The 22,143-nt window shown below is 34.0% G+C and overlaps 1 protein-coding gene across 4 annotated transcripts in view; it reads right to left on the bottom strand.

Annotated features, from left to right (window-relative positions):
- Positions 1 to 13,720: 13,720 nt before the first annotated feature.
- LOC145662135 (uncharacterized) overlaps positions 13,721 to 22,143 on the bottom strand; it is a 55,770-nt gene continuing 47,347 nt past the window's right edge. For all 4 annotated transcript variants that reach the window (XR_014126999.1, XM_081727488.1, XM_081727493.1 and 1 more), the window contains 2 exons: positions 16,118 to 16,257; positions 13,721 to 13,807 (listed from right to left, as the gene is read on the bottom strand). Coding sequence is in view for 3 of the 4 variants with exons in the window: in XM_081727488.1 (XP_081583614.1) it covers positions 16,159 to 16,257 (99 nt within the window). In the remaining variant the exon portion in view is untranslated. The remainder of the gene's footprint in view (positions 13,808 to 16,117; positions 16,258 to 22,143) is intronic.

Below are 22,143 nucleotides of genomic sequence, written 5' to 3'. Positions count from 1 at the left end.
AAAATATAACCTCAGTGCAGAAAGGGGGCAATCACTTCAGCAAATAACAAGAACATTCATTTTTAACAGTTATAAATTCATCAAAATTAACACATAATTACAAGCAAATTATCTCTCATTGCGTTAGAGCTTGTACGATTTATTCAACTTTTACATCATATGTCTCTCCTGTCTTCACAAAAATAACCAACTTTTTAAACATATAGGGGAGACCGGGGCTGGTTGGCAAACTTTTCATTCTTTATTTATTTATGAGCAGATTGTTCACTGTATTGCAATGTAATGGATGTGTACGGGCAGACCAATGTTTCCTCTAGTAAATTCAATTTTTGGTTTTCTTTTGTTGCTTACAATTTTCGAGAAATACATTTTTCTTTCTTTTAAAACGGAGTATGCCAACCGATCCCTACTAAGGGGCTGGTTGACTAATATTGTGGGACTAGTTGGCATACTTTTTAAATATAGCAAAAAACACATACAAAAAAGTGGATTTATTAGAAATAAACGTTATTTTTCTAAATTCTATTATATTTATATTGCAATGAAGTAGGCTACTTGTAGTTTGAAATGTCTTATTAACAACATTTAAAAGAATCAGCATCATGAAATATGAAAACTTCTTTCTTTCATTCTAGCTTGGTTGTCATGACATTGAAAGCTATAAGATTATCAAACAACATCAGTTTTAATATGATTTGGTGTAGGTTAATTCTTCATATTATTTAAAAATGTAATTAAAATAACTGAACTATCAAGAAAGGTAGTTCATTTCCCGCTGTTCACAAAGTAGCTAAGAGAGACTAAGATAAGTTTTAGCTGAATTATCGAGAAATGCAGTTTATTTCCTACTTTCCACAAAGAAAGAAAAAGCAATAGCTAGGCCTCTATTTTTGTAACAAAAGAGCAAATACAAAATATTCTTGATCCTGAGAATTAGGCCTATTCAGGAAAATTCAGAGTCCGGCATACAGTCTTATTTCGATTTCTAAATTCTGACAGTAATCCAATACGTACATGCTATCCTACAACATTGAAGTAAAATATTAGTAGAACTGTAAAATACATAACAAAAAACAAACAATGTAACAATAAAAGTAAAATGAAATAAAATTTCACACGAGGTTGTTTGGCGCTCTTGCAAACCAACCCCAAATGCTATACGCCAACTAACCCCATGCCCATGTTGTGCAACAAAGTCATAATTACTCAGCAACTGTTTGGCATTTACGTTTTATTGTTTGAATATCCATAAAAACAAAGTTCAGATCTCACTAATGCTATATTACTTACCAGGCCCGTGCTGGCCCACCGGGACGTGTTCCGGTGCGCCCTCCGAAATATCACAGTATAAATAAAGGTACAAGATTTAGAAATACATTCTTACAGTTTTATTGGTAAAGAACCCGTGAAAGGTGCAGTGCGCCCTTTACATTAGGCGCCCTTCCGAGACCACATCAAAGATGAACTATTTTATTTACTCTTCTGTACAGCACAGTTCTGTACAATAAATACACACAGTTACTGTTGACGAGGAACCCGTGAAAGGTACAGTGCGCCCTTTACGTAAGGCGCCCTACGAACATCACATTATAGATAAGTGGTTTTAGTTATCCTGTATACCAGCTTTGTTTAATAAATTCAAATACTGACTGGTAGTACAGAACCTGTGAAGAATACAAGGCGCCCTTTACATAAAATGCCCTGCGAAATATCACATTATTTTTTATTATTGTTATTTTATTCTTATGTATTTCAGTTTTGAATCATAAATTCGTACAGTTGCTATTGGCAGAGAACAGGTAAAGAGTATAATCACTTACAAAAATATTATAAAGTTATATAGCTATAAAACGAAACAATGTGATACATCAAGAATAGTTCGGATAGTCAAACGTACGATGCATTTATGTAATACTACACTGACACTAGTCTCTAATTTACGATTTTTACGGCATCGAAGCTTTCACAGTCTTAATATGCATCCATATATCCGAGCATATTGATTGTTCCTGTGTGTTTTAAAGCAGTGTTCGGATAATCAGTACCTGTTGTATTTCTGAAATATAGCTGTATTAATTTCCGTAAAATGTGGTCTTCCTGTCACCACGGCACGGCGTGTCCTCAGGTTGGGATCGAGGAGAAGGCCCCTGGGATATAGAGGTTAGCTTCGAATATACTGAGTAAGCAGTCGCGGACAGACAAGGGGTGATAAATCCAGCCTGAGAATTTGGTGTGAGGCTAACAATCTCATCCTGTAAAAAAAGGATTGTTCAGATAAGTTCTCAGAATCCTCGGATCAGAACTTATAACTTGGCACGAACTCCGCAAAGTAAAATCGACATGAAATTTGGAACATGAAATATAAGAAGTCTCTATAGGGCAGGAGCGTTAAAATTTGTAAAAAATGAGTTTAGAAATAGAGGTTGGACCTAGTGGGATATCAGGAAGTTAGATGAGAAGGAAATGGAGAAGTCAAGTCGGGAAGTTTTACGTTATTTTACGGGGAACAAATTAAAAATTACCAACTAGAAACAGGGCTTTCCGTTCACAAACGAATATGTAATATCAGCAATTACATAGGTTGAATTTGCTAATGATAGATTTTCTTTTACTTCTCTTAAGGGTCGGTGATTTAATATTATTGTTTTAAATGCACATGCCCCAACAGAAAATAAGGATGGTGATTTAAAAAAATACAGTTTTTACGAAAGAATAGAACGGGTATTTGATCATCTCCTGCAATACCATATGAAAATTCTGTGAGGCGGTTTCAATGCGAAGGTAGGACCAGAGCGTATTTTCAAACCGATTATAGGGAATAAATGTTTGCATAAGGAAGGTTGTGACAACGGCGTTAGACTCGTGAACTGTGTAATATCCAGAAAAATTATCGTGAAGATTACAAAATTCCAACATCGCGACATTCATAAATATAGTTGGACTTCATCAGATGGAAAAACACATATTCAAACTGATCATGTTTTAGTAGACAGAAAAGAACAGTCTAGCACAACTGATGTTCGATGGTTCAAAGGAGTTGATTGTCATAGTAAGAGAGAGACTATCGTTGAATAAAGGAAATATTCAATATCTGAAAACGGAGCGGTTTATTTTTTTATTTTTATTTTATTTATTTTTTTTTTTTTTAGATAGAAGAGAGTCAGGTGAGAGGGGAGCCGGATTGAAGTGTCGAATAGATTCTCGGTTTTAGAAGATTCGGAGTGCACTAGTTTTCAATATACTTGGTTGAAATTAGAGATAACATTAAAATTTCAGCAAAAGAAATATTGGAGCACGCAGAAACAAGTAGGAACAAACCATGATTCAACCAGGAATGTACTAAAGTAGCAGAGAAGAAAAACAGAAGAAACTGCGTTGGCTACAAAATCCGAACGAAATAACTACATAAAATTTCATTGTCATCTAGCAGAAAACTGCTAAAACTTTTATAACACAGAAACGCGACTTTTGAAAGTTAAAATTAATTAACTTGAAGATAATAGTAGAAACAAAAACATCCGGGACATGTATAAATGTATCAACGAACTTAAGAAAGGCAACTTCGTGCTTATATATTAAAGAAACCTAAAGGAACAGCTCTCACTGATACAGATAGCATCTTAAATAGATGGAAAGATTTCTTTGACGATTTGCTTAACACATAGCCAAAAACAAATGCGCGTGGAGAAAGTGAAATGCATGCAGCATAACCGTATATTCCAGAACCTAACCAGACAAAAATAGAAATCGCTATTTAAAAAAATGAAACACACATCTCCGGGTGTAGACGAAATTCTAGTTGACTTAATTTTAGCTGGAGGAGAAAAATTGTAGAGCAAGATACACAAACTCATTCTCCTTATCTGGAACAAGGAGGAATTACCACAAGAGTGAAGAGAATCAATCATTGTTCCAGTTTAGAAGAAAAGCAACAAAACAGATTTAACAATTATCGAGGCATTTCTCTTGTGTCAACATCCAATAAATCCTCTTGAACATTGTATTAGAAAAATTGACTCCATACGCAGATGAAATTATTGGAGATTATCAGAACGGATTTAGGTAATATCGATCAACTATCGATCAGATATTTACCATTCGACTAATACTTGAAAAGAATTGAGAGAATACAACATCCTGGCACATCAAACTTGACTTTAAACTCTGGTAGGAGGGAAACATTTACAACATGTTTACAGAATTTGCAATACCGAAAAAAGTAGATTAATTAAGATATGTTTAAATGGATCCCAAAGTAAGGTTCGAGTAGAGAAATTCTTGTTCACGAGCTTTCACGTTGAGAATGACCTAAAACAAGGAGATACGTTGTCGTCATTATTATTTAATTTTGTTCTGGAGAACACTATAAGGAAAATCAAAGACAACAATCAGATCCTAGAGCTGAATTGCATTTGCCAGGTTATGGCATATGCTGATGATCTAAATTTAATAGGTAATGACAAAATAATAGAAAGGAAAGCAGAAATCTTAATTAACGCTTGCAGGGCTATAGGCTTAAAAGTAAATGCAGAGAAAACTAAATAAATGGAAGTTTGTCGGGATCGTAATACTGCATTTTATGGATGCTTTAAAATACCAAATAATATTTTCTTTCGACAAAGTGAATACTTTCAAATATCTAGGATTACCTGTATTATTAACAGGCCAAAACCATAATCACTAAAAACTTCGATGTCAACTGAAAGCAGGGATTTCGTGCTATTATTCAGTTAAAAATCTTTTGTTGTCCCTAATTCTGTTGAGGAATTTGTAGCTCAAAATATAAAACGATAATCGTGCCTGTTGTGCTGTATGGTTGCGAAACATAGTCACTGATTCTGAGGGAAAATCGCAGACTGAAAGTATTTGAAAACAAGATTCTCAAACCAATATTCGAACTCCAAAAAGAATGGGAATGAGGAAAGGCGGAAACTTCATAAGGAACTGCATAATTTTATACCGTTTACCAAACATTATCAGGATCATCAAGTCTAGGAGGCTCAAATGGTCAGGTTATGTAGCCAGAATGAAAGAAATTAGAAACGCTTTCGAAGTTGTAACTGGAAATCCAAATAGGAAAATGACCGTTAGGAAGACCGAGGCGCAGATGGGAGGACAATATTAAAATGGTTCTCGCAGAGATTGAAATATAACGTAGAAACTGGGTTCAATTTTCTAAGGACAGAAATCAATGGAGAGCTTTTGTAAACATGGCAATGAGCCTCCTGCGTCCACAGGCGTGCTATATTAAGTTGTTGATACATTTAGCTTCTTTTTATTTGACAGAAATGTTATTGCAAGAACTAAAAAGTTTTTCTGTAGTAAAGAGGATTTCGATTCGAGATTAGCTATTTACGTTAATACTAAAACAAATTTGGTGGTGATTTTGATATAAAATGGCACCCATACTTTCTTTCAAAGTCTCTCTCTCTCTCTCTCTCTCTCTCTCTCTCTCTCTATATATATATATATATATATATATATATATATATATATATATATATATATATATATATATATAAATTCCTGTTTGTATGGGCGCCCTTTTAGTACACTTGTCCACCGCCCTCATTAGTATCCCAGCACGGCCCTGTTACTTACCTCTGTACTCCAAGTAGTGACGATTCTGTGCTGTTGTGACGGAGAACTAAAAAAAAATTCTTCAGATTGGCAAAAACACTCTTTATCTAATAGACGCCATAATCCGCAAGTTACAAATTCCATATGAAGGAGGCAGATGCATCCATAGGTCGCTCTTTTATGACAGCAGCAACAGCTCATTATGTTAATTAATGAAGGAATTATATGCAGTTCGTCAACCAGCCCCGATCTCCCCCCCTTAAATAAACGTTATTGTTATTGTAAATGGTTACCTCGTTCAAATCCTCAAATATTTGGGCGATGATTTGATTACTTTCTATTAATTACTCTTAGTTTCTTGCTTGATATTCATAAATACTTTCTTTCTGTATACTTTTTACTATATTATCTAGTTATTTGATGATAATACAAAGAGAGTTGGGTGTTTTCCGTTTGGCAGATTTGTGAATTGGCAGATTTGGTAATTGGCGGATTTGGTAATTGGCTGATTTGTCTATTCTTACGATTGGCGCATTTGGTCATTTTCGCGTTTGGCAGATTTGGTAAATGGCAGATTTGGTAGTTGGCAGGTTTGGTAATTGGCGGATTTGTCAATTGGCAGATTTGTCCTTCTCGAGGTTGGCGCATTTAGTCATTTTCGCGTTTGGCAGATTTGGTAATTGGCAGATTTGGTAATTGGCAGATTTGTCAATTGGCAGACTTGTCCATTGGCTGATTTGTCCATTTTCACAAATGGCACATTTGGTCATTTTCGCGTTTGGCGCATTTGGTAATTGGCAGATTTGTCCGGGTCCCGTTAGAAAAGGTGAAGAAATTCTCGAACGTTTTAATAAAAGGTTATAGAGCCTCCTAGAACTTTCCATTAGAATTTTATGGCTATTTCTGGAACTTTCCAGAAATTTTGCATAAATGGTGATATACTTGAGGTGCGCTAATAGGTGTCTGTCAGGGTATAGCATGTGACATATCAAACTACTTGTCTTGGAGAGTAGATCACGGATTTATGATTGGTTTTTTTATAGGTCTTGATCTAATTCTACTCATGTGGGGAAACTCAAGCAAGAAAGGAAATATTAATTTGTTATAATTTCGTTGTTTCTTAACCAAACTGAATAACATACATGGCAACTTAAAGACAATTTATTACTGTTTTAAAAGGCACACAATGTTGTTCTCAATTATTTGCCGTTTACTTGTTACTTTAAATATATAAAGAAAACACATCATAAAATGTGCAAAATTTTGCATTGATAAGTAACAATTCTTGTCAATTTTTTAAACTTCATTATTTTCTACGTCGTTTGCTGTTTGTTGCATGATGATTGGCCAAATAGTTTGGGAGATATAGGCTTTTAAAGACAGCACTGTGCATTCGCGAAGGTGGCCATCTTTGATAGCCGCCATATTGGATTCGGATGAAGGAAAAATTGCAACCATGTCAGAATTTTAAAGCATCACCGAAAGGACAAAAATCAAGTATTAGTTCAATTTTAACAATAACACTAAAAATTTGGAAGAAATATTACCACGTGAGTAACTTGACATATTACAATGTTTTCCATTCGCTTAATATGTAAAACTTAAATGGTTTTCGTGATAATTGCCATTGGATATTAATGTTTTTTGTGATTACACATCTAGCTAATAAGGAAAGCCTTTAATTTCAATCATAACAATGTATAGTTTATATTTTAAAATTGTTGCAGGGAAATTGACAGGAGGAATGACTATGCAGCGAATTTTGGATGACATTCGGAACTCCTGTGATGAACTAAAGAGGGCTCATTTGATTGAGAGACTGGATCTGTGAAATATATGCAAAGATATTGACATATCCTATGGAACAAGACGAGGGTAACTCAAAGAACGTGAAGCTTCGATTCAAGGAATGAAACTAATAAATCCCTGTTCTGTTTTGTATTTCAAAGAACAAAGTGTTGATGATGCGGGAACTAGGCCTATTTTTCGAAATCAACATTTTGTACTGTATAAGCTTTGAATGGATTAAGTTGGTTTACAACAATGGTTGGTGTGCACACTTACACCAATGCAAAGAACAAAATGTAGTAAAATGTTCATCTTTAAATTCATAGATCACTTGATTCTGTACTAAATTAAATAATTTCAGAGTCCTAGAACAAACAATACCGAGAAATATATTGTTTTCCTTTACAACATTAAAACCTTACAATGGAAAGAACAAAATATCGAAAAATTGCTACCTTGGAGTCCATAGATTATTTCACTCTTTACTAAATGATTTGAATTACAGAGTACTAGAACAAACGATAACGAAATAATAATTGACTCCCTGTGCAACAATTAGCAGCTTACAACAATGAAAAAAACAAATGATAAAAATTGCCATCTTGTGATATATAGATTGCTTCGTTTCGTAGTAAATGACATGATTTCAGAAAACAATATCACAACAAGTGACAAGGGAACAGGCATTATCTTCCTCTACAACGATTACAAGGCAAAGGACAAAATGTCGAAGAATTTTCACTTGTGATTCATAGATTGCTTGGTTTTGTACTAAATGGCAGAATTTCAATATTTTAGAAGAAGCGATAATGGGAGAAATATTGAATTCTTCGCAAAAATTAAACGTTAGGAACGATGGAGAGATCACGAAGTGAAAAAGTTGGCACCTTTAGACTTTAAGATTATCTGATCCGGTACTAAATTCCAGATTTTCAAAGTCATAGAGCAACCGATAATGGAAGAGGTATTGAGTTGATCTGCAACAATTAGTTGAATTCAGCGATGAGCGAGTCAACATTTGAAGAATCTGTACAAAGAGAATCGTTGCACAATCATTATCTTCAATTAGGCTGAGAGCGAAGATAATAATTCATAATCACAGAAGACGTTGATCATTTCCTGTATTTGTTAATTTACGTTGAAAAGATAGGGCGAAAGCAACACCAACTCTTAGCACAGAAACAATCTTTCTTGGCTTTATATTTTCTTTAAATAAAAATGATAAACATATTTTAGCGCTGCGGAAATTCTTTTTCTGAAAAGGATAAGTGACAATTTTTATAATATTAAGATTTCTCATTATTTGTTTAGAGAATTCTTAACGCAGGAATCCGCTTAAGTTGGAGGTGTGAAATTCATTACATAAACTCTTAATTAAAAATAGAGGGGACATATATTTGAACGTTTTTGAAAATTCTGCTTGTTGAAGGGGACAATATGGATGAATCTATGTAGGAGTAAACGATTCACTGAAAATTGAGGCCATGTTAGTATATATAGATAAGTGAGACTTTGGCAGAAAACTCCTTTTACTTCGAGAATAAAGAATAAGAATGGAAATTTTTGAAATACGTATGTTAATGAAGGTAAAGATGAGATCATTCAAATATTCTGCCCGAAATAGAGTATAACATAAGTCCCTGAAGTTAGGGAGATGAAACTCACCATATGAACACCCTATTGAAAACAAGCTGGTATGTGCTCCAGCATTAACAACAAAAAAAAGTTTTAAGTGGAAAGTGGCATTTTCTATTAATTTTTCCTCCACATTGGAAGTCGTCTGTTGTTTTCCTCCACATTGTGAGCACATCACGGGAAAATAGCTGAAAACTATGAAACTAATCCGGAAACATGGTTAGTATCGATTTCGAACTAAGTTTCAATCAATAATACTTCCATTAAAGAGCGTAACCAAAGGGGGTATTGGGTTCAAAATTAATGCGGTAAACAGAGTATGTCATAAGTTCTCAAGACGCAGCTGCATTTAAACTCTTCTTTAGAAATGAGGCGCCTAGTATCAAAAGCCGCCAAATCCTTTTTTTTTTTTTTTTTAACCGAAGTTGAGTTATATACCGCTTGTTATATGTTTGTCTAAAGGAACCCCACGGAAACAGAATTTTGTTTAAAAGCTTAACATTTCACACTTAAAAAAAAAAAAAAAAAAAAAAAAAACTAGTTCAAATACGTGAGTTTGTATGCGTGTATATGGAGCTTCACTGCACGTTGAGCGAGATTACTCGAAACTAAGTAAAATGGATGTGGCGGATTTTAATACTAGGCGCCTCAAATACGCAAACATGTGTACCAACATTTTCCAAAATTTCGTTTTCAAGGGAGCATAAATTGCAATTTCTCTGTATTTTCGCCACATGATAATATACATTGTCTGTAGTTTGTGTATATGTAACAGAAAATATGTTACTTGCTTGAAATGAATCTCGGAATATAACTCATGTCGGAAGGCTTTTTTTTTTTTTTTTTTTTTTGTCACATCGATTAAGGGACATGTCGCAATACCATGCGAGAGTTCAAAATATACGCAAAAATAGAGTATCTTATGGGTATTTGTAATTACACTTTCATTCTAAATTCAAATATTTTCCATGAACTTATTCTTAAGTCCAAAGAACGGGCATTTCGACTGGTTTTCTACTAAACACGTACGAACAGAAGTGTGCTGCAACATAATATTTAGATGTGTCATCTATGCTTTCGTTTATGACAAGATATACACGTATGACAAATGAAATGAATTTTTTGAGTTCTACGTTGCACGATAATGCCGGCTAGGATAAAGGAGACGGTGATGGTGAGGAATGAATGAAATGGTGGAATGAAGAAAGTGGGAGGAAACGGGAGAACCCCGAGGAAACTCACGCACACGGTGTTTGTCCACCACAATGTTAACTTGGCAGAAGCAGGGTTTGAACCCGGAAGCCCATGCGCCAGAGCTGAACGCTGTACAACCCCACACAGCAATGAAATATTTTCAAAACGTTTCTAAAACGTACCATCATTTTCCTTCAGAAAATGTATCCTACTTCCCTTAAGGAAATATATTCTATATGTTGTTGAAAACATTTTCCAAATAATACTGAAAATATTTTCGCAATATACTCAAAAACGTTGTAGAAATATTTTATACGCCGTTAGAAAAGTTTTCCAAAAAATGTTTTCTGTACCATTTCCACACATTACTGAAAATGTATTTGAAACGTTTTATACAATGTTAACGGAATGGTTTTTAAAATGTTTCGCATGGAATATTTTAAAATCATTTGCCAATAACACTGAAAATCATTTGTCTAAAATAAAAAAATTTTTTCTAAATATTTTTACAATGTATTGGGTACTTAGTTGAAATATTTTCTGAAGATTTCTAATCCATTTTTAACAAAAATTAATGTTCTGTAAAATAATAATTTTAAAATATTTTCCACTCATACCAAAAAATATTTTTTATACATGACAAAAAATATTTAATGAATATTTTCCGTACATCACAGAAAATATTTACTGAACATTTTCTGTGCATGACAGAAAATATTTAGAGAATAATTTCTGTACATGACAAAATATTTAGAGAACATTTTCTGTACATGACAAAATATTTAGAGAATATTTTCTGTACAAGACAGAAAATATTCAGAGAATATAAGGTAGACATATCAAAAACATTTTCAAATTATTTTCCTTGGTGTTTTGTAACAGTAGAAAATGTTTAGAAAATATTAAACTAGTTTCAGATATGAATTTGTGCTAAGAAAGAAAATATTTACGATTCATTTTTCAAATAGCAATTGATATGTTTTTGATTTGTTATTGTATTTAGTTTCAGAACGTACTTAAAATACTTTCTAACGAATTCTGGTTTTCACATAGAATATTTTAAATTCTTTCTGAATATTTTTTCGTCATTACCATGATAACACCTACAGTTTGCAATACATTTCTTTCTTCAATACTGAACAGTTTTTCAACTCTTGTAAGTTAAAATATCTGGATTTCATTTGTACAAATTGATGGAGTGGTAGAAGTTTGTGTATGTTGGAACCGGTTTAGAACATACGGAAACTTCTATCATCACGTAAATTTGTTGAAATAAATTCTCGTATTCTAACTTATAGGTTGAAGAAAGAAATGTATTTCGAACTGTCGGTGTTATGGTAGTAATGACGGAAAAATATTCAGAAAGAATTTAAAATATTTCTCTGCGAAAACCAGAAAATGTTAGAAAATACTTTAAGTACGTTCTGAAACTACATACAATAACAAATCAAAAACATATCAATTGCTATTTGAAAAATAAATCGTAAATATTTTCTTTGTTAGCACAAATTCCTCTGAAACTAGTTTAATATTTTCTTAACATTTGCTACTGCTACAAAACACCAAGAAAAGTAATTTGAAAATGTTTTTGATTTGTCTACCTTATATTCTCTGAATATTTTCTATCATGTACAGAAAATATTTTCTAAATATTTTGTCATGTACCCGGGATCCCTTAATATTACAAGGCGACACCACAGGGGGCACTGTGCAATACAAGTGAAGAAAACTAAATTATCTCGGACACACATTCTATATCTATGCCAATATTCATTGAAAAATGATATGGAGGAACAATAACAATCGGAACAAATCACATGCATTTTGTGAAAAGTATTCTTAATGGAACTAAAAAAAATGCTATAGTACAGTTTCTTACAGAAGTATTAAAAATATACGAAACTTACAAACACGTGTATATAATGAGTTTTTCTTATAAAGAATCACTATAAAACGTTATCATATCACCATGAAACCATTTTATTGCACCATGACTCTTAACACAAGGACGACGTGGACCACTCAGATGTTCACAGTCGAGGTGTCTTAATTGTGCTCTTCGTTGTATGTTTTACACAACACTAAAACAGCTATTGTCGTGCGTAGAATAAATGACAGGGCACAAGGAAGACATCCCAGTTATCAACATGTGAGTGGTTCATGTCGTCCTTGTGTTGAAAGTTATGATGAAATAACTCGAGTATAAAGAAATCAGGTCTACTAAGCTAAAGTACATAATTACAAAAGGAAAGAAAATGCAAGACTGGACTAAGATTTGAACCTGTAACTTTAACTTACCGTGTCGATGCATTAACCACTAGGCTACTCACTGTTTCCGAATAGTCATTCATTCTACCACTCCTGAAGAGTGCTCAAGCAACCAGACCGCATTGACTATACCGCAACTTGTGAAGTACTTGGGCAACCAGTGTCTATACTACAGAACCCCACTGGTGGTAAGATTTATACATGATAAATGGGGAAAGTAACTTATTTTATATCATGTAAATATTTAATGCGATATACAATCGATTATTTCTTTGAGTTATCGTATATAATAAAGAAATTATCCTTAAAATGATCAAAATTCCACCATCCTACATTACTTATAATTACATAAACCGAAAGCCAAATAAAGGAATGAACCTTTAAAAGACAATACATAAAATAAAATCCTGTAGATTTATTGAGAATAATTACAGTAATAATGTATTAAATTTTACATTAAGTATACATTTGTAGTACACAATATATTCAATGTAAATACATAAACAAAAAGTCTATATTAATTTAAGTCTACTAATTGCATACCGTACATTATAATAGTTTGAAATGTATATACACCTCATCAGTGTATCAATTTTAACAAGTTTTATTTAACATAAAAAAAAAGCACACTTACTTTGTAAGAAAAGTTCGAACAGAGTTGCACCTTACAAACTCTTCCCCACACCCTAGTATTGTAGTTCAGAAGATGACTGTACCAATCACCGAAAACCAAACAGCAGAATCATGCGTTTACTTACGTCCCCCCCCCCCCCTCAACACACACAAAATAAGTTAAACTATTTCTTGAAAAGTTCTCTGTCACCTTCATCTAAGAATATATTTAGCGGTACGAAATAGGTATATTATACATTACTTTAGAATCTGAAGTGTGATTTAACTGCCATAAATTAAAACTAAGCATAATATACCCGCAAATTAGCTTAAATGAGTACCATACACATCACACGAAGCGAGCTACGCCAATAAAAAAATCACAGTCAATAAGAATTAATTAGATCTTCAGTCTATATTTTTAAATTGGTGTTATGTTGACGCTATGAACTTTGGGCTTCCTATACTAAATGTCTCTATGCCAAACACTCTATATATAAAACGTTTTTCGTCGAATCTGCAAATTGAGCAAGCCGCGCGCTAATGATGGGAGGCGGATGATAGTTTATCACATAGGAAGACACTGAAATGCTAGGTGAGTCACAACACTTTCTTCCTTTTTCTGGGATTCATCCTTACTTACGGTCAAATTTGGTACCGTCTATGTAGTACCTGTGTGCGGCGTACCTTGAAATCATCTCGGTTGATAGCCTCCAAACACAGTGGACTCCTAAAATAAACCAATTGTTGTAAAATTACTATTTGTAGCATGTGTGACAAAATTTAAAAACGAAAGATATCTCAGAATCAAGGTTAAGCCAAACGAAGCGTTTTATGCGGGTTTTTTATCTTATCTCAGGCTATCCAAAATACTAAAACATTGTTTCCTATACTTTTGGAAGTTATATAGTAAATATCTTAATAACTATCACTCAAATTTGGTACGCTGAATAAAGTTATAGTGTAAATATAGAATTGAAACTATGATCCAAACTTAAAATAATATTACAGAACACAATAAACTTAACTTAGGATGAAAATGGAAACTGTAGATGCATGAGTATTACTGAGCGAAGGAAGGAAAGTAACTCAGCTGGGTTACGAGTTTGACAGAGTTCATACACAGAAATCGTTCGGTGGTTTATATTTCCTGCTTCGACTTAAAAGATAAAGAAGATAAGCTCGCTTTAAAAAGAGTTAAAAAGAAAAAAAAATTTTAAAAGATTTAATTTATTCTGAATTTTTGTTCAGTATTTGTAAATAAATAATGTAGAAAACCGACACAGAGCTTGCCCGCTGGACTCTGGTGCCCAAATCCCAACTCCGCTATATGCATGCCTGCCATAAAGTAATAGAGATATAAACTTTTTTAAAAAAGTGCAGATTAAGCCTAGCTTAATATTTATATTTTTTTTAACGATACCTACAGTATGGCGCTAAATTCGTCGTACAAAAGCAGAGGAGTGTTTCCTGAGAGTAAAACAAACAAAAGTTCCAATAAACTTAGGGCGAGAAGCCCATCGTTCACGTGTTATAGGCTGCCGAAAACATGAAAAAATCAATTCTAAAGGTCCATAGCTCCAAAACTATGGGACCTACCAAAGTCGGGTCAAGACTTCACTTAGGAACTAATATGTGCTTTATCCAAAAATACATGTTTTAGAATCCTAAGGTACTCACGCAACAATTTTTATGGAGGTAGTTGGAGAGTACTTTATATCATAGGCCCATAGTCAAACTCCCTCTATAAACATTGTTGTGGAAGCACCTTAGGATTCTGAAACACGCATTTTTGGATAGGGAAGTCTTGACCGGACCAAGGTAGGTCCCATAGTTTTGGAGCTATGAACCTTTAAAGTTCATTTTTTCATGATTTCAGCAGCCTATAACACATAAACGATGGAGTTTCCGCCCTATGTTTATTGGATTTTTTTTTTTAACTCTCAGGAATCACCCTCTGCTTTTGTACACCGAATTTAGCGCCATACTGTATAAATTAATAAGGTAGAAGTATATGTGATCCTTCTCACTATGCTCACTTATAGATATATCTTAAAGGCTAATGATAAATAACACCAGCCCTCTGCTCCTATACCACCCTGTGATACCGGAGCAGGACGTTTGGGCGCGAGACGTTTGGACGCAAAGCCGTATATCTAAATAGGTTAATCTACTTAAATGGGTTATAATGTACTTCAAAAATAGAAACCGGATGATTACGTACTAAAAGCCTTAAAAATAGGCATTAATATCACTAAAACTCAAAAAATAACTGCACAACGTAAAATTAAGAAGTTCGGAAAGGTTAAATTTGATCCACATTTTCTTTAAAATGCCATGGCAAACAGTCACTGAAAGTCTCAGTTGCAACAAATGCTTAATTTAGTTCTATTTTTTTTTTTTTTTGTGTGTGTGTGTGTGTGTGTATAGTGCAGAAAAAAATGGGTCTAATTATTTTGTTTTTAGAATGATATATCCTAATTTCAGGAAAATCGGAGACAATGACCTGCAGAAATTTTTTTCAGCATGAATCTATATTGGGCTAAAATAAAATTTGCTGTAGGCATCCCCAAAGTAAACTTCTGTGAAGTTATCTTTACAATATCTCTAACGTAAAGGATATTCATAACTTCATAGCAATTCATTACACTGCATTACTGCTTATTACTACGTATTTGCAACACAGATAATTGGAAAGGAAACAACAGTGAAATCTAATATACCTATTGAATAATTTGCTTTGTCTTATGTTACAATTACCATGACATTAACATTCCATGACGGAATTATGGGCCAAATCCAGCATTATTCTGCAATATATTATAAAGAACAGAAGTTTGTTTATTTTGGGGTGTCATTGGCTGCCTACAGTAAATTCTATTTGACCCATTCTTCCTATTTAAATGTATAGTTAGTGCCTATTTCTATGAAAATTTATTAATATTATAGTGTCTCAACTTTCTATCAATACAATAGTCTCAACTATATGGTTTAATGGGCATATCGAATAATAATAATAAAACATTCAATAAATACTCACTTCCTGAACTACCCAATACATAGCATAAAGAACAGCTATGTTCATTCCAAAACCAGCTCGTAATCATTTTTTCTGATCTCTCGGAACAGGTCAGTGCTTAATAAACATTTCTTACGTTTTGTACCATGTGTTTTAATAATCTATTATAGAAAAACAAAATGCAAAAAATTAAAATATGTACAGTATTTTACAAATTTTAAGTCACATCTTTATAGTAACTAAAAATTAATGAGAAATGTACATTGTTTTTAACTTAAATTAGATATCTGAGTTCCAATTGAGGCAAAAATAAATAAATAAATAAATAATAAAATTGTACCATCGCCATCTCAGATATGGTTCAAACTTTTTTTTAATAGAACTAGACATGTTTTTAAGGGGCTTTTTTTTTTGTCGAAAAAAAAATTCCCACCAAGTAATGGGCCATCAAGGACGGGGAGTACAATTCATGAATTGTAGAAAACGTGGAAAATTGTCAAATTCGGAGCCTCACAATTCAGCAATGGAGACATATAGAGTTATAATTCTTGTTGTGGTATGCACATAGGGATATGAATAAACTATATTTTATTATAGTTTGGTTTGCGCATGCGTATCTTTAAGTACATAAATTAACAAATGAACGTAAGTTTATGTGAAAAGTCGAAGTTTATGCTTTTTTTCGAGACTTCCGGTTCGAATTTTAAATTCTGTTTTCACGGTTGGTAAGACCTAGTTACCCGCTCCCCCCCAAAAAAAAAGTATCGCTTCTGTGTGCAACCGTTTTATCGCAAAAAATTCGAGAAATCGTCAAATTTTCAAAATCGTCATTTTCTCGAAAACATCATAATTTCAAATTCTTAAATTTTGTCAGATGGTTCAACTGTACATGAATAATAAACACACCAAATAGCATTCTCGACCAATGCTTCATGAATGAACTACAGCCTTTTTAAGTTAGCGAACTTTCGTTAACTTTGAAGTCACAGTTTGCAACAATGAAAGTGGAAAAAAATGCTACCGCAAAGCACCGTGTAAAATTTCAAGATAAAAATTCTATTTTACTGCATGTGGACTTCGCTTAAATTGGACTGTTATTCTGCAAAGGGAAGTTCAGAGTGATCACTGGAGAAACGAGCAAATCTCCTTTACGGGAGTGATATATTATTATGAAACAACTGACAGTTTTGCCATAATAAGCGATGACAAAACACACGATTCGGCTCGTACTCATAGCCATGAATAAGATTCTAAAAATACTCGAAGAAAAGCGAAAATATGCGTTATAGAAAAAGGTTCGAGTACGTGAAAATAAGTGTCTACAATTTAATAAACCGTTTCAGTGATTTCTGATGGTGCTGCATTCCACTTTAAAAATTGCTTTCAGATGTCCAAGATGCAGACAGGTCCGATAAAGCAGTGGCTTTTTAGTGAAACCGGCCGTGGTAAGGGTCTCTGCGACGTATTGGGGAGAGGGGGGATAAGAATGTGGCAACACGGGAAAACGAAAAACAGATTCACAGTATTAAACCAGCAGAAAAATTCGTGAGTATAGTGCAAGTACCAACTCCGGGTATTACTCTCGTCTTGTTGCCAAAAACCGAATTCGACAATAATAAAAAAAAAAAAGAAAGAAAGAAAGAAAGTGTGCGACCGGTAACTGGTATTTACCGAAGTCATCTTTGGCTTTTATGGCAGTAACGGGTCACTATGGACTAACTTCATGCTTTCCCCAAAATCGAGCTTCTGCAATTCAAAGTGTAGATTTAAGAAATTTGCAAAAATTAACTTTTGTTACATACATATATAATAACCAGTGATGGATAGCAGAAATATTATCAATAAATCAAATATTACATGAAATTGCAGTGTTCTTTGTGTTTTCAGGAGGCGCGGTGGCTCAGTGGTAGAGCGTTCACCTCCGGTGCTTGGGGTCCTTGGTTCGATCCCAGCTCGCGCCGTGTGGACTTTGTGGTGGACAAACACCGTGCTGGTGGGTTTTTCGGGGTTCTCCCGTTTCCTCCCACTTTCTTCATTCCGCCATTTCACTCATTTCTCATAATCACTGTCTCCTTTAGCCTAACCGGTATATACGTGGGACGTAAAACTCCCAAGATTTCATTTCATTATTTTTTCTTTGTTTCCACATGCACCTTCAACAGGGTACAGGTTTCCAGAAGAGAATAAGAGAAGAGAATATAAGTGTTTTGTGACTATCGACAACGTGCTACGAGTTGTGAGTGCACCTACACCTATTGGAGCATCTGCCATGGTTACATGCTATTAGCGAAGAAGACACTAAGTAAGCAAATAATTACTTCAGAGTGGAAAAAATCAGTGAAACTTTGTTTCGTAATCGTAATTTACACCTCAGGTTACATCGGTTTAAGAAAACGGAGAAGGGGTGGCTCATCTTATTACTTGAGAGAGCCTTTTTGATCAAAATAATAAAAAGGAGCCAGGAAAAACTTTTATTCTTTATTTAATGAATGTGAACCACAAACATCATCAAATTGTTGCACTTTCATTGTTTTCAGTGTTACCAACGGTGATATTGAAGTTAATGAAACTTCGCTAACTTCAAGAGGCTGTAGTTCATTCATGAAGCATTGGTCGACAATGCTATTTGGGGTGTTTATTATTCATGTAAAGTTGAACAATTTGACAACATTTCAGGATTTTAAATTATGGTGATTTCGAGAAAGGTGATTTTTGAAAATTTGACGGTTTCTCGAATTTTTTGCGACAAGACGGTTGCACACACAAGCAATACAATTTTTTTTTTTCGAGAAGTGCGTAACTAGGTCTTACCAACCGTAAAATAGAATTTTAAAATTCGAACCGGAAGTGCTCGACGCAAACTTCGACTTTCGAGATAAACTTACGTTCATTTGTTAATTTATGTACCAAAAGATACGCATGCGCAAACCAAACTATAATAAAATATATTTTATTTATATCCCTATGTACACTCATGTCCAAAATGATTGTCGCATATCTATAACTGTCTTGTAAGAATATAATTTGATAATGATTTTGCAGGGTACTATTAATACTGATACTACATGTATAATCGGGAAATGTATATTCGTAGTAAATTTCAGAAGAAAAGAATTACAAACCCGAAAATTAGAATGAGTAAAACAAAATGTTGCTAAATGGACAAGAAAGTTTTATTTTCGTTTTATTGTTCTTATTTACTGCTCTTTTGACATGAAATTTGCCACATACATCGTCTTTCCCGATTATACACATACTAACATTATAAGAAATACCGGACGAATTCGTTATCAAATTATATTCCTACAACATATTTATAGACATGCGACAATAATTTTTGTCATGAGTGTACATACCACAACAAGAATTATAACTATCTGTCTCCATAGCTGAAAGAAGAACAGGTTACAAATACAAAACATACCTAAAATATAAAAACTTACTCTTTTCTTTATCATAGCACTATTGTATTCTAGATTCCTCGCCCAACTAAATGAGGATTTCACTTACGAAGTATCAATAACACTAAAACTGTATTCTGTAACCATAGCCGCCCGCTGCAGGGAGCACTTGCTTTAGCAATGGATTTTCCTAATTAGTATTAAAATATGCTAATTTTTTTTTATTCACACACAACAGTTAGTGAAGTTAGCAGTGAGTTGTAATAATTGTTTTTTTACATTAAATATTATGTGGTTCTAGGTATTTGTATCCGCGTCTTTGCTTGTATGTCGGTCATTTTGCCCACTTCCCCCTGTAAAAAAATCCTGTGGGAGTTACTATGTCTACATTTCCCTTTAAAATTCGCTTATATACTACATATACATCTATATAGCAACTAATTTTTAATAAAGATGAATATATTTATCGAGAGCCGTAATTAGTATACACTACTTTAATTGGTTAGTGCATCGCATACACGACAATGACAACTAGCATATCTGAGGATGTTTCATACTGTGACCAGAAAAATTTACTTCGAAATATCCCATACTGCAGCTAATTTAATATTATATAAGCATTTCGATACTCGAAAAGAAAGATCAATTGAGACGTGTTAATTTATCCTGAATAACTGAGTCCTGCAACCAAGGAAGAGGGGTTAAAATAACTAATTGTCTATAACAGCCCAAGTACCGGCAATAATTAAGTGCAATGAGCAATTACAAAGACGAGACGGCTATTTTTACCGCAAAACTGTACAGCTGTTATTCCTTTTGCTTAATGTAACCAAGTAAGTTGGTTAACACCTTTTGACAATTTTCTTGGTAACTAAAGGTCAGAAGGTATAGCGTCATTGGCTTCCCGCACTTGGACCTGCTCGTCACTGGGGGTGTGGTAAGAGGATAGCAAATCACTATCAACCGTCTACTGCGCCCAGCGAGCCACGAGTAACCAAGCTGGCAACTCCCCATAAACGTCACTACAAGTTTTCACGGGAAAGCAACGACGTTATACCTTCCGTACTATAGTAATCCAGGAAAAGGCAAAGTGTAGTATCACTGAGTACTACTCGGTTACTATTCGGCTACACGACTTCTAGCGTAGTTTTAACCGAAATTCGGCTATCAGCAGCTAAGTTATCATTTAATTCTTACTCTGCACACGAAAAGAAAAAAAAAATTTCATATGAACCCGTGGTCAAACGTCTATAGTTACAGGCTGCCGAAAACGTGCGAAAAGAAAATTTAGAGGTCCAGAGTTCCACTACTGTAAGACCGATCCCAGTCGAGTCAACACATTACTTAAGAGCTAGTACGTGCCCTATCCAAATATCCATATTTCAGAATCTTGCGGCACTTACACATTAATTTTTATAGAGCCAGTTGAGGAATACTCAGAAAAGTTGAAGTGCTCATAAACTGTCCATTGATACGCAAGCACCGCAGAATTCTGAAACATGGGTATCTGAATAGGGCACATACTAGTTCTTAAGTGATGTCTTCCTTGACTGCGCTCGGTCCCACACTGAAGCTATAGATTTTTAAAGTTTATTTTCTTATGTCTTCGACAGTCTATAGCTTCGAAAGTATGGACTTTTTACCACAGGCCCATATGAACTATTCCTTTGCTCTGATGTGACAAATCACCTCTGTAGGTTTGATGCTTTAAATTTTTTTACACCCTATATATATACCAGGGTTGGCTGGTTTAAACCAAGGTGGTTTAAACCAGCTGGTTTTTTCAAAAAAAAACCAACTGGTTTAAACCAAAAAACGAAAAATGTTCGTAAAAGTGTAAGTGTTTGTAAAATCTTGATGAACACACATTTGTGGGTTATCACGTTTCACTCCCATATATTATTCGTGTTATATTCAGACCTGAATTCCCCATTCATTACTCAAAAAGATTATACTACAAAAGCAATTTTTTTTTTTTTTTTTAAAGTTTATAAATGTTTGTGATTTTTTTGTAGTTGTTATTATTGTTATGTAATTGCAATCAAAGAAAAATTCTAAATATTGTTTCGTTTCAATGTTTACTATTGATAAAATACTTCGAAATGCCGTACTTTGTGTGTGTGTGGGGGTGGGTGGGGGGGTCATACAGACCCCACGAGAGGCATTTAGTGAAATGAGAACTATTTTTGGTATCTATTTATGTATAAATGAGTCTGAGCCAAAGTGGACTCAAATAATTCGTATCTTTATTCACTTTTCTTACTGATATGCAAATTAAGTCGTTGTATTTCTTTAATTTGGACCAATAAAAGTCATTGTTAACTAACTTGAACTAAGGTAGTTCTGTACTCCGTAGTACTTAGAAATTGTCCATATGTAATTCTCTATAATAGTTTTACTTGTGCAACTGTTTATCTTTTTGCTCTTCCGAAATTACTCTTGACAATTATATCAAGAAGAATGTAAAGATCAGTTCAACGTATTTTTATCAGGATTCCTTCGTGAGTGAGTCGGCAGACGTATCGCATTTGTGGCCAATTAGTCCTGGTTCCGAGTTCAAATGGAGGACAATTTCTCTCGGATGTAACTCGAGAAGCGGTTTTTATTCCGCTTTAAGCTTATGTGACTCCTTCCAGCATAACCCGG

Source organism: Thermobia domestica, chromosome 1 (genome assembly GCF_964235325.1).
Source record: "Thermobia domestica chromosome 1, izTheDome1.hap1.1, whole genome shotgun sequence".
NCBI classification, from domain to species: Eukaryota; Metazoa; Arthropoda; class Insecta; order Zygentoma; family Lepismatidae; genus Thermobia; species Thermobia domestica.
This window is presented reverse-complemented; position numbering and strand designations above follow the sequence as displayed.